Below are 13,771 nucleotides of genomic sequence, written 5' to 3'. Positions count from 1 at the left end.
ACACCCAGCTGCAAAGGAGGCTTAGAAGTGTATTTCAGGCGCAGTGTTCCCTTGCTAAAAAGGAGAGAATATTTGGTAGGCAACTGGCAATCTGTGACTAATGTGGGTATGTACCTAAGGTACAAACCTGAAAAGATGAATTAACTGTGGGGGAGGAAAGCTCAAATGCTATGCATAGTAAAATAAAAAATTTTAAAACACCACAAACAAAGCCTTAAAAATGTAAATACCAGTTTAAGAGAAGCATATATCACATTTTTTGGCAAAAGAAGGTTGATTATCTACCTGTCTATCTACTTTTTCAAATAAATAAGAGATTAGGGATATGAACAAGCAACTCAAAAAATAAATAGAAAAGTAGCAATAAAGATATGAAAATATGTTCAGCCTAACTAGCAATCAATGAGATGCAAAATTTGAGAAGCCTGAGAAACTGAATCAGACCGAGAAAGAATAAGTAGAATTAGTGTACTCCATGTGGGTAGTGTGTGAGGAAAAGATAGGCTTACCCTGCTGATGGGTATGTAAATTGGTACAACTTTCTGAAGACAATTTGGCCATATGTAACTTTAAATACTAACGTATTTTTCACCAAAAAACTTTACCATTGGAAATGTATCTTCAGCAAATGATAAGTGCTTTAAAGTAAAGCACAAAGATGTTTATTGAAATTTTTTTGAAATACTGAAACAGCATGAACAACCTAAATATAAAATAACAGAGAAGGGACTGGTTTAATAATATATCATGCCTCTTACTTGCCTTAACCCACACCAGGGTTAAAGTGGTGTTGTAGCTATGCTTTTATTGGCAAGGAAAGATGCATATAATAAGTTAAAAGGTAGACTTTCAATAGTGTATATGGGATGATGCGATTTAAAATATGTATTTACATGAATACACATTTTTTGCATGATAAAAGTCTAGTAGAGTGTATGTGGAAATGTTAATAGAGGTCACAACTGCATCATGGGACTACAGGTGATTTTCCTTCCCTTTTGCTTTGTATATTTAAAAATTTTTCTTCTCTGGATAAGTACCACATATATAATTTTTAAGGTGAATTCTGTCGGGGAGATTGAACTCATACCACTATATAATATCCTGCTGTTGTTAAAATGTAGTATGTTGGAATACCTTACTTCTTCAAGTCTCACTGCATATGGGTCTTGAGGCTATAAACTTCATGAATTTTCTGGGTCTGTTCCAGGTGCTTTCTTTAGACTTGGTAGCAACATCTCAAAATGACACATTCATTATGTTAGAGCTGGCCTCTACTTTATTCATTAAACAGTTCTTTACTGAGCATATACTACATAAGGGAGCTAGAATCCAGCAGTAGGAAAAAAATACTGTTGAGGTCCTCCAGTTATATTCAGTCACATGGGAGGGACAGACATAAACAAGGAAACTGTGGTGCAGTGTAAGTGTGAGATTAGATGGATGCCAGGGTAACTCTAGGAAGAGAGGAAAGATGAAACATGGGCTTGGAGAAGATGGCCAAGGAAGGAGGCAACATGTGACTGGAGTATGGAGAGACAAGTTCGTGGGAGACAGGTGAGGGAGAGGAATGTCGGCATGAGGGTTTGCTTTAAATTGATAGCTGAGCAAATGTGTAAGTTGAGGAAAAGAATTGGGTAGGGAAGAGTTTGGAGATTAAGGGGAGAGAGGAGCTAATTAATGGAATGAAGTCCATGTGGAGTGGGAAGATAATGGAAACCAATGACAAAGAGAGAGGTAAAAGGAACACCTGTTTCTCCCAGATTGGGCAGGTGTTGCATAAGGATGAGGCTCAATAAGGATGAACATCTTGGGGAGGTAAGATAGGAGAGTACTTGAACTGAGCTGTAACTAACAGCGTCCTGGTCCTAGAAATCTTGGAATCTTGAGGGTCTATTTTCTCTCCTAGGACCACATCTGAACCACCCAATACTCTGGGTATCCCAGGGTGACATGGAGGGCATACTGGCAAATAACACGGTCCCATCCTTGAGTGCTCTTACACAAATTCTGAATGGTCTATAGGAATAGCATACCATGATTTTGTCTCCCTCTCTTTCAGGATATGTTCACAGTACTCACATATATAGTTTTCCTTTTAGGAAAGGAAAAATAATGTGCCCCCTCACGCAGGCAGAAAGTAGGGACAACTTTGTTGTGAAAAGCACCTGCCACAGCATTGCCTATAAAGGACCATGAGAGTGATTTTTTTGGTCTACAATGAAAACTGAATGTGTGCTAAAACTTGCAGTCAACAAGTAAAAACATATTTAATATTTCAGACTAGTCCCTGTGTTCAAGAATTCTTGAAACTACAGGAAGAGTCAGAAGCCAGTACAGTCATAAACAGAGACCCACACAGATGTCAGAGACTGAGGCCCCAGGAGCTGAAGGAACGTAGCCAAGACCATACATCCAATTAGTGGCAGAGCTGGACTGAAAAACCAGACCACCTGTCTCTTAGGTGGGCACGTATTCCAAATACCATATGAATTGTATAACTCTGTTCAGAAGCTCTCAGGGGGGAAAGGAGATGGGAAGTTGAATGATTGAAGCTAAAGAAATAATTATGAAAAGTGATAGAAAGAAGGTGAGTTGTTAGCAGAGTTCTGCAAGAGAGAATGTGCCCTAGCAAACATCATGGGAAGGAGATTCAGGCTGGTTTCTGGTAAATATGATGATTCAGACAGGGTAGTGCCAAGTTGATTTACTTAGCTCATTCCAAAGAAAGCAGTGGTCAGAAGGGTTCTTTGGCTCTTTTAGCCCATCACCAGCCAAACCGTACTAGAAGATAGATATAGGTGCTCAATAAATACTAAATGAATGCATTCCGTTCTCAAAAAAAAAAAAAAATATTTTGGCATAGCCAGGACATCTAATACCAAGGCAAATGAATATAAGGGAACCCCTACTGGGGAATTCAATTCCTTGCAAAATAGCCAGTGCACGGGTTATAGGTTCTCACCACCAAGCACAGTTCTGAGGATGCCACAGGAGGGACAGGATAGATGGCTGAGTGCAGTGGGGAATAGTGATAAGGGGGAGCAGTGAGGTAGCACATTCTGGTTTTCCTCCTCCTTCTAGCTCACGTTGCCCTGATATGATCATTGCTTGGACATCTCTACTATGGAGCAGGGAAGTCTAGAGAGCAAAACAAAGTAACTTCAAGGAAGCCCCAACACCTAACTGTGGACGGGGACTGAAAGCAGAGTATCTGTGAACTGGCTGGCTCTTGAGATTTCTCCTGCCATCCACCGCCATGTGCCTGGCAATTACAAGATAGTAACAGCCTTGAATCCCCGGTGAAGAGCAGCTCCAGCCATGGCAGCTTGGGTAGGTTCTGGACGTACCAGGTAGATCTTGGGGGAACCTGGAGACAGGTAGAGCTCAGGCTGCATCACTGGAGCTTTTCACCCTGAAAAGCTCATCCTCCCCACCTGAACTTGCCAGGAGAAGCACAAACTAAGGGAAATCTTTCACTTTCCCCCTGCAGAAAGATAAAGGCCAAGGCTGCTGATCAATCCAAGAAAATAACACAAGATCCCAAAGGAGAAAATTAGGAGAAATCTGAGAGGCACACACTCTGGGAAAGGCAACCTGTGCCATAGGAAATCTCACTAATGCAACAGAAAGAATGAGAGTTTGAATAAGCGTAACAAGTATCCTTAGAAAGATTAGAGAGGATGCTAGAAACATGGCTCAGTCAGAAATAGGTGGTTATGAAGAAGCCCCAAATAAAGAGATTCAATATGGAAAGTTAGTTTTGAAATCAAGAACGCAGCCAACAGGTTGGATAGCAGAAAGGACTCATCTGAAGACTGAATGAATGAGCAGAAGATTGGGTGAGAGAATCTTCCAGTGGCCATCCAAAGTGGGAAAGAAGTCAAAACATGAGAAAAGTTAAAACATGGAAAGAATAGAAGAGAATTACAGCAACTACTTAAAAAGAGTCCCAGTAACAGAAAAACTAAATGAAGGGGAAAAGTACTTGAAAATATTTATTAAAAAAATCTTTTGGTGGCAAATGCCACACTGGGGTGTCATGCTGGTATGGGACATTGTCAGCTGGACAGGTTGTCCCCATGTGGGGTTGGGGAGTATATGGAAAACACTGCTGTGAACTTAACACTTCTCTAAAACATAAAATCTGCTTTTGAAAAGTCTCTGCCAAAAAAAAACAAAAACAAAAAAAGCAGGGGGAAGGGAGGGTGGAGAGAGGAAAACTAGTACAGAATGATCAAGAGGTTTGACCCCAAGAATACAAAAATGGATCAACATCAGAAAAAGGTATTAATGTAACTTATCACAATAATAAAAAAAAGAGAAAAGGGATATGTTTTTAACAGATGTGAAAAGTATTTGGTGAAAAAAAATTTTTAGTAAATAAGTATTTTATAAAAATAAGCCTATTTGAAAACTATGAAGAAAAAGAAAACTTTTTAGTTTTTTAAACACTTTCTACCAAAAATCTACAGCAAATATCACCTTATGAAGGTAGGTAGGCAAATTCTCTTTAAAATTTGCAACAAGATAAAAACAAAATAGTAAGTAAGAGATTGGAGATTGAAGATTGGAAGGAGAAGATATTTCACATGTGGAGCTAATAAGATTACTACATGGAAAATTCAACAAGGGCAGTGGACAAATTACTAAAACTAATTAGAAATTTTAGCAGGCTTGCCAGAAATAAGAATAATACACACAAATTAATGGTAGAATAAATGGTAGAAAATAAGATGCCATTTAAAAAGCAAAGTCAGAATATAAAGTGTCTAGGAATTAGCCTGTAACAAAGAATGCATAAAAGCCTTACCTCCATTAAGGAATTGGGGCTTATGAAGAGGAGCTGAATAATTTCAATGAAACAGCATATTTACAAATGGAATAATTTAACTTAATTCCAATAAAAAGTACCAGCTGACATTTCTGAGGACTCTGATACACTGATTCTAAAAGCTAAAAGGAAGAATAAAGTGTCATAAATATCCAGGACCGCTTTGAAAAATGAAGGGCAAAATGAGGAAAGGACTTTATCAACCAGATAATCAGACATCACAGTGCCTAGTAATGTGAACAGTGTGTTCTGGCAAAGAAGTTGATTGCAGACACAAACCCATGAATGTATGGAACTTGGTATATATTAGGGATGGCATCACATTTGGAAATATTGACTCACAGTATGGAAAAATATAATAAAATCTATTCCCTTTAAAAAAAAAAAAAAGCCTTTTAGCTAGATTTGGATTACAAACTTAAATGGGGAAGGTAAAACCAAAAGCCAATAAGAGAAAATGTAGGTCAGTATCTTCATCATCCCAGGTTGGAAGAAATTTGTAAACAAGACTCAAAATGCACAAGCCATAGATAAATTCACCTATATCCAAGTAAATACTTAAGTGCAACAAACATATCATAAAGTTATCAGAGAGTTGAAAGACTGGAGTATATTTCTAGTGTTGGAAACTAACAAATAATATCTAGAACATAAAACCTATTGCTGTAAATCAGAGAAAAGATAGGAAACTCAACAAAAAAACACGAGTGAAGTATATAAGCAGGAAGTTTACAGAGGGGGAAGTCAGATCGCTAGTCATGTATAAGCTCAGCTTCATAAAAAATTGGAAAACATATTTATTTTAAAAAATCGGGAAAACAAACCACAGTAAAATGCCCCCTTGCATGTACCAGATTGGTAGAAACTTGAAAGTCAGATAATACCCAGTGTTGGTGGGGAAATAAGAATCTTCATGCCTTTTTTATTGCAGTGTCAATTGACCAGCTATATTAAAGATCACTCGCTGTGTTTAATGAAGTAATGTTTCTATGATTCTATAATTGAGCAACTCTGTGCAGATATATCCAGAGACACTCTTGCATAGGCTCACATGAGGACATGCCAAAGAATGTTCATTGCATCCTTGTTTGTGTTAGCTGAGAGTTGGAAGGAACCTCCTGATCGTCACTTGGAGACTGGACAGAAAGAGGTTTGAGGTGCAGTTGGAAGGAATGAGCTGTATTTACATATAGCAGCAGGATGGACATATTCCAGAAATATAATATTGAGTGGGAAGGAAAAAAGTAAGAAAAAGCATTAAATTTACTCCCAGCACGTTTCATGAAAATACAGAACACAAGCACAAAGCCACACTAACTTTCAAGGATACATAGATATCTAAATAAACATCTGGGAGGTGGCTTAGAAGTATACATATATCACTACAGCAGTTACCTTTGGGGACACAGAAGTGGAAGATGAAGGGAAAATAATTCTACCAATAACCCCACACAGGGTCCTTGCACTAATAAAAACAAATCTGAAGGTTTGTGTTTTTTTAAGATTTTATTTATTTATTTGACAGAGATCACAAGTAGGCAGAGAGGCGGGGGGGGGGGGGGGGGGGCGGGGTGCGGAGCAGGCTCCCTGCTGAGCAGAGAGCCTGATGCGGGGCTTGATCCCAGGACCCTGAGATCACGACCTGAGCTGAAGGCAGAGACTTAACCCACTGAGCCACACAGGTGCCCCAAATCTGAAGTTCTTAACAAGAAATTGGTTTTTCCTAACACTTTGCTGGATGAATTGTTTTTTATATCTTTATCCACCTGTGATTTTGTTTTTGTGCTTCCCCATTTTTCCCCCAAAGGGTTGCTGGCTCCTCGCCAGGTCTCTGCAAATTCAAAGGGTGTGGACAACATTATGGTGACGTGGGAGCCTCCTGGGAAAGCTGCACCTGATGTCCAGGAGTATGTGGTGGAATGGAGGGAGCTCCATCCCAGGGGTGGCACACAGCCCCCTCTAAACTGGCTGCGGTGTACCCCACTCAACGTGTCGACTCTGATTTCAGGTATTTAGTTGTTCACCTTCCTCTTCAAAAGCTATTAAGTCCCCTCCCCTTTTTTTAAAGAACACGCAGATGGGAACCCAGAACCTTCCTCAATTACAGGCAGTTGCATGAGAGGGACAGTGATGACCTTGAGTCCTTTAGGACACTACCTTAAAACACAGCACTGCAGCCATGGAAGACCAGCTGATTGACCAAAGCCTCTAGTATTTATGGATAGTTCATGTGCCTGGCACAGAGCCATATAAGACAAATGCATCATTGACCCACACAAGCATGGCTGAGAGCTAGGTAGTAACCCGTCAGTGTGACAGGCACCTTCCACGTGGGAGTTTACGTAATTCTCAGAACAGTCATGCGCAACAAGTGTTTAACTCTGCCCTTTGTACAGATGAGGAAACCAGGAGATCTTTCAATTCCAGTTCTGTTGCATATTATTTGTGTGATAATAAATCCAGATTTATCTATTTGATAGTTGGCATCCCAGTCCTCAAATCTAAATCTGTCAGTGGTTTCTATCAAGTGATAGAAAGCATCCAAAAAGATAGTAAAATGATCAGACAGAACTTTGTCAATGTCACTTTTAGGAATAAACTCAGTGTATTAAAAAGTGCTGTTTCTGCAGCTAGACTATCTGGGTTTAAGCCCTGGCTCTGTCACTTACTAGGTTGTGTGACCTAGGGCAAATTACTTAATGTCTCTCTGCCTCAGTTTCCTTACTGTCAAATGAGGAAAATAATAATACTTACCTCATTGGGTTATTGTGAGGACTGACTGAATTAATGGAGAGAAAACATTGTGAACAATATCTCACATATTTTAAGTACTCAATAATTTAGCTGTCACTATTACTGTTATACATGGCAGGGCTAAGATTTTCATAGGTTTTCAAACTCTAAACTCTATAATATTTTTATTACACCATGGCCATCATTACATCTCCCCAAGAGGATACACATGCCCTACCTATGGAGACAAGACAAATGGAATAAACAGACCACACTACCAAACAGTATGTGAGCTAGTCCTTAACCATGAGCCTCTTGTACAGGTTAGCTGTTCAGACTTCTAGTGGGTTGTGTTCAGATATAATCACTACACCTAAAGATGGTGTTGTCTAGATAACCCAAAGAATATCAGAAGAAGATGAACTAGTTATTGGGGGTCTGGAACTTTTAATATGGAAACCATTTAGGGGCGCCTAAGTGACTCAGTTGGTTAAGCATCTCTCATCTCAGCTCAGGTCTTGCCCTCAGGGTTATGAGTTCAAGCCCCGCACTGGGCTCCATGCTTGGTGTAGAGCCTACTTTATAGTAATAATACTAGTAATAGTAATAGTAATAGTAATAATCTGGGAACCATTCATCCTGTAGAAAAGAATTCTAGATGTGGGTGGGCAGTTTGATGGCTGTTGCTGGCTTTGATGTATATGTGGGAAAGACTATGTGTCTGTCCTTTGTTGCTCTGGAGAATGAAACTAAGTCCTCTACATAGACATTATAAACCAGGTATCAGCTCAGTTTTGAGGAAGAAATTGCCTTACATGTGATAGTCTCTAAGAGGACAATCAGTTGGCCCTCAGGGCGATGTGTTCCCTGTCCCTAGAACTGTTGCAGGAGAAGCAACTTCCCTTTAGCACTGTTACGCCTATCGGATCAAATGAAACAGTGGATAGAAAAGGCATTTACTGAATTCCAAACTGCTACAAAATTGTAAACGCTTATTATAAACTATATTAGGATTGACCTCTGTGGGGTAGTTTAGACCCTGTGGCCCCTATAGTTTCTTACTTTTAGAATTTCTGTAATAACACTCAAATACCATAAAAGAGATGATAAGAGAGAATGTTTTGCGTATTTAGGGAACTAAAATATTTTTAAGCACTTTAGAAATACTCATTTGAATGAAATCAGTATAATACTGGGTAAAATAACTTTGTTAATTAAAGTTGTTCCCCTGCTTGAAAACACTTGTTTAGCTATTAGTGTTGATGTTACATTCTGGAAATAAACACTTAAAAAGTTAAGTAATTCATATTTATGAATTCAGTATGGCACTCTCCGGTCAGTAAGGTGACTCCTTGCCATTAGGATCCTTAACCAGCCTTTTCCCAGCTGCCAGGGCAGCACTGGTGTTTTGGAGTATATTCTGGAGGCCAGAACACAGTCCAGCTCTTGGTTATAGGTTGGTTGTAAGCTAGAGACCATTGGTACTGTCTTTTGTGGGTAAAAATGATTCTAACCATACAGAGCCACTCCTTTTACAAATATGTCAGAATCCGTAGGTGTCTAGAAATGCCTTCCCCGATGCCTGGGCTTCTGCATGCTCCCACTCTATTTCCTCGGTGATGACTCCTCGTTATTGATCATTTAATGTTTGTCCTCTCCCATACTTAATAGATGAAAATAGCTTTTGACAAAAAATCCACCAAAGAGGTAGTTTATAAATATGGAGTCAGAGCCTTTGCCCAAGGATGGGAGGTATATATGTAGGCACAGGAGTAGTGGGAAATGAGCCTGGAAGTTGGGGCCAGCGTGTAGAAAGAAAGAAAAATCTCAGGAATGTGGATGTTGTACACTGGACAGCAAAGCTAAGGACTTTGTGAGGTGAATTTCTGAAGGCTAATGATTAGGGCATGTTTGTGTAAGAACCAGCCAATAAAACAGGAATCCCTAAAGTCTGAATCAGGGAACAAGGTTTTTAGGACTCTTTTCTTCATGCAAAGGGAAATACCAGCTAAGTTATAGAGCCACACTTTCTTCCCTCCTCCACTAAGGGTAGGCTGTTCACAAGAAACCCACAGCAGTCTCAAGGCCTCTGCCCTGAACTCACGTTTTGCATGGCAAAATGCAATGATACTAATTGCTTAATGAGCTCCTCTGGAATTCCCACACCTGCACATGACATGGTGGCTGGTCGGCTGCTTCCAGGACTAGAAACAGCGGCCAGGCCCAACCCTCTCCCAAATGAAATATGATTCCGTATTCCAAGTTGTCCTTTAGGCTTCTGGGTCTGCCTGCCATGGCGAAGAATCTTTGGATGACCGAACTAAGCTGACCGTGTCCTTTTCTCTGTATCACTTGGTTCATGAATACAAATGGGAACTCACCGTGGCATGAGTTTGGATCTCCTTGTGGTCTCTTCTGACAGTATTGTTGCCATCTGAGCTTTATGTGATACTTGCTGGGATAGTTAAGAGACAATGGATTTTCATATAAAACACACATTATTTAGTAAATTATTTTGTGATATAAAATTCCTCTTCCTCAAAAATAAAATGTTATGCCCTAATCAATTGTCAGTGGAGGGGACCAGATCTGTTCATGACAGGGCATTAAACACTGTGGGAGAGAGTACTTACTCTGACCATGTGACCCTATCGTTGTTTGGTAAGGATTCTTTCTCATTTCCCATTAAATTTCCTTGGGAATTTAAAGCTATGTTATGCACAGTATCTCTGAAAAGCGCCTTTTCTTTTCCTTTTAAAGAATTTTATTTATTTATTTGACAGAGAGAGACACAGTGAAAGAGGGAACACAAGCAGGGGGAGCTGGAGAGGGAGAAGCAGGCTTCCCGCTGAGCAGGGAGCCAGGACCCTGGGATCAAGACCCAAGCCAAAGGCAGATGCATAACCTCATAAGGACTGAGCCACCCAGGTGCCCCAAAAAGAGCCTTTTCTTTACAAGAAGTAGAATCTGAAATTCATGGATATAAGGAGTTTTGACAGGAAAGAGCAACTTGCCAGCCAACTTCATGACCGACAGAAAATTGCAAAGTTTGGCATTTTAAAAGCGAGGAATTGGCATTAACATTCCCAGGTATCCTGCTAATCTCCAGGCTGTGAACCAAGTGAAATCTGACTGGAGCTGAGGGAAACTCAGGGGAAGAGGGCAGCAGGAGAGGCTGCATTGCCCTGAGCTGTCCCAGTGTGTCCCAGCCGCATGGGGCAGATCCCCATAAGCATCCCTGGAGTAAGAAGGCCTGTCCAGGTTCTGTGCTGGAAAACACCAGCTGCACTTCTCTGTAAATAGCAAACAATTGGTTTGTAGAAGTCCATGGTTTTTCTTTCTTTTTCTTTTTCTTGAAAGTGACTTCTGGGGTGCCTGGGTGGCTCAGTGGTTTGAAGCCTCTGCCTTCAGCTCAGGTCATGATTCCAGGGTCCTGGGATGAGCCCCACATCAGGCTCTCTGCTCAGCAGGGATCCTGCTACCCCCTCCCTCTCTCTGCCTGCCTCTCTGTCTAATTGTGATCTCTGTCAAATAAATAAATAAAATCTCAAAAAAAGAGAGAGAAAGTGACTTCTGTTTCAAAAGCAGTCTGTGTGGTTATATTTAGATCTTTGTTGGAAGTGGAATAGCTTTTGTCTCCTTGATTGTGATGACACTGAAAAGACACTTCAGGTTGGCCTGTCTGTTCACCATGAGGTGAACTTGGGCTTGGTGGTGGGAGCAGTGGCTTCCTGAAGCCATTGACGTGGCAAACAGTATGCTGAGATTTTGTGACTTAGGTCATCCCTTCACCCTCAGCCCAGACTGTCCTTGAACTATCTTCAAATGAAGGAGAGCAAAGGAGTGCCTTGAATGCATCCATATCAGATACTTAAATGTCTCCCTTCAGTGACTCACATATGATGCCAAACCTGTTATAAGAACTCCCTTTTCCCCACAGAGAACATAAAACCCTACAGCTGTTATGAAATCAGCGTGTGTGCGATATCCAGGGACCAGAGAGGGTGCAGCTCCATCCGGGGTAACTCGAAGCACAAACGTGAGTCTTGGGACCTTTTGCCAAATTTTGCTTTTGTTCAACAGTTTGGATTTGGAGGGTGACAAAAGCCTCCTGTGTTCTACTTTGCAGCACCACGGAGTGGCCCCCACATTAATGCCATCTCAGAGGAAAAGGGGAGTATGGTAATTTCATGGAACAAAATTCCAGCCCAGGAGCAAATGGGCTGCCTCCTCCATTACAGGATATACTGGAAGGAACAGGACTCCAATTCCCAGCCTCAAGTGTGCGGTATGTGGGAGAGACAAATGCAGTGGGTCTTTCTCATTTAGGTGTCGGGGACATGTAACATCACACATGTGCATTCTGACAGGTACTAGCGTGATGAGCGGCACATAGGTGCTTACTAAATATCCATGAAATTAACTGAATGAAGAAAAATGAAAGATATAAACACACACATGCACACAGAGTGACTGACTATGTTAGTGCCCAGCAAATAGAAGTGAAGGTGATGGACTAGGCTCTTAGGAATGGCTCACGTAGCGAGACGGCATTTCAGAAAGCAGTAATAGCATTTGAATACTATTATGCAGACCCTTGAGGTTTGCAAGGGATGAGTTGGGAGAAATTTTGAATCCTCACATTTGCAAATACTATCATAACATATTATTTTCTCCTTAAAATAGGTAAAATACAATACAGGGTAAGTAACTTCTTTTGACCTGTAATTATTCTATAACTCTAAAACGAAAGCAATTAAATTCTGGCTGGGACATTATCTCAGATGATTTCATCTCTCATTTATGTAGCAGCTCCAAGTTCCTTGCCAGATTTGATGTTCTAATCTTTGATTTATTCAGAGTCGTGGTTTTTTTTTTCTTCTTCCTGGCTTGACCTTCTTTTTATTTCATAAGCAAGCTGGCTTTCTTTCAGGAGCATTTATCATAAAGAAGCAATATTTTTATTCCTTCGTGAGAGCTGTTAGGTCCAGGAAGAATGCAGCAAATCCAAGCTGAGATGTGGGCGCCAGAGAGCTTTCTGCAAGAGGGACTTTTACCTAGGAGATAGGACAGGATGGTCCTTTCTCTTGACCTCAGCAGATCTTCAATATTGATTTTTCAATATTGATTTTCAATATTTTTCAATATTGATTTATATAATAAAAATAAACTAGCATTAAGTGTTAGCATTAACTAGCACTCTTAATGCTAGTTCATTTTTATTATATAAATAACCCTTGCACATGGTAAAAGCATTCAAATAGTTGAGAAAGCTATACAATGGAAATTATCTCTTCCTCCATTCTTAGGCTATAGCAGTGTTTCACATGTTCTTCCAGAAAAAAAACCTTAATGCACATAAAAGCATATATTTGGGACCATCATCTATATTCCGATCTACACCTTGCTTTTTACCTCTCAATAATATATCAGTCCACATCAGTACATATGGATTTGCATCACTCTTTTTTAACAAAAGCTCTACATAATCCTATTATAAGGCCTTGCAAGCAGTCACTTAACTAATCCACCATTGGTAAGTAGAACCCAGCACTGAACAGAGCTGCTTCCTACTGGGCCTATATGGATAAGTCAGTCCAGAAATGCACCCCAGAACCTGGTGACTTCATTGACCTCTTTGTGGGCCATTTGGAATTCTCCACTTGAAATGTGCTCCTTCCTCCCACCCCCAACTGTCATTTTACAGAATTAAGACCACGATGCCTATTAACAATCAACACAGTCATTTGGTTCTTAAAGCTACTCTTAGACATGTTGAAGAAAATCTCTACCTTATTTTATCACAAATCTGATGAATCTAAAGTCTATGTAAGGGCATTTGAAGTTTGTTTTATTTATTTATTTATTTATTTATTTAGTAATTTGAACACCCAACTCAAGACCCCAAGATCAAAAGTGGCACACTCCAGGGACTGAGCCAGCCAGGCACCCCCTATGTAAGGCCATTTTAAAATAAGTTGAAAGGAGGTAGAGATTCAAAATCCTACTTCACACCAGTTTAAAATAAGTTTTCCTTTTGCTCAGTAAGCACTTGGTGATGAATCAGACCTGTGCCCTGTCTTCCGAGAGCTCTGGGTCTACGGAGGGAGATGGAGAGGTCCACAAAGGTGATGTAACCGCTAGAATCAAGGACTGACAGCTCCCTACTGTATTTGGCAACCAGCAATCATTGGCAGACCCACA

The 13,771-nt window shown here is 40.3% G+C and overlaps 1 protein-coding gene across 8 annotated transcripts in view; it reads left to right on the top strand.

Annotated features, from left to right (window-relative positions):
• IL12RB2 (interleukin 12 receptor subunit beta 2) overlaps positions 1-13,771 on the top strand; it is an 88,924-nt gene that overhangs the window by 47,776 nt on the left and 27,377 nt on the right. For all 8 annotated transcript variants that reach the window (XR_007127063.1, XM_047728698.1, XM_047728694.1 and 5 more), the window contains 3 exons: positions 6,642-6,842; positions 11,508-11,606; positions 11,697-11,855. Coding sequence is in view for 7 of the 8 variants with exons in the window: in XM_047728698.1 (XP_047584654.1) it covers positions 6,642-6,842; positions 11,508-11,606; positions 11,697-11,855 (459 nt within the window). In the remaining variant the exon portion in view is untranslated. The remainder of the gene's footprint in view (positions 1-6,641; positions 6,843-11,507; positions 11,607-11,696; positions 11,856-13,771) is intronic.

Source organism: Lutra lutra, chromosome 4, assembly GCF_902655055.1.
Source record: "Lutra lutra chromosome 4, mLutLut1.2, whole genome shotgun sequence".
NCBI classification, from domain to species: domain Eukaryota; kingdom Metazoa; phylum Chordata; class Mammalia; order Carnivora; family Mustelidae; genus Lutra; species Lutra lutra.
The sequence above is the reverse complement of the archived record's forward strand: the minus strand, read 5'-3'. Positions and strand labels throughout refer to the sequence as shown.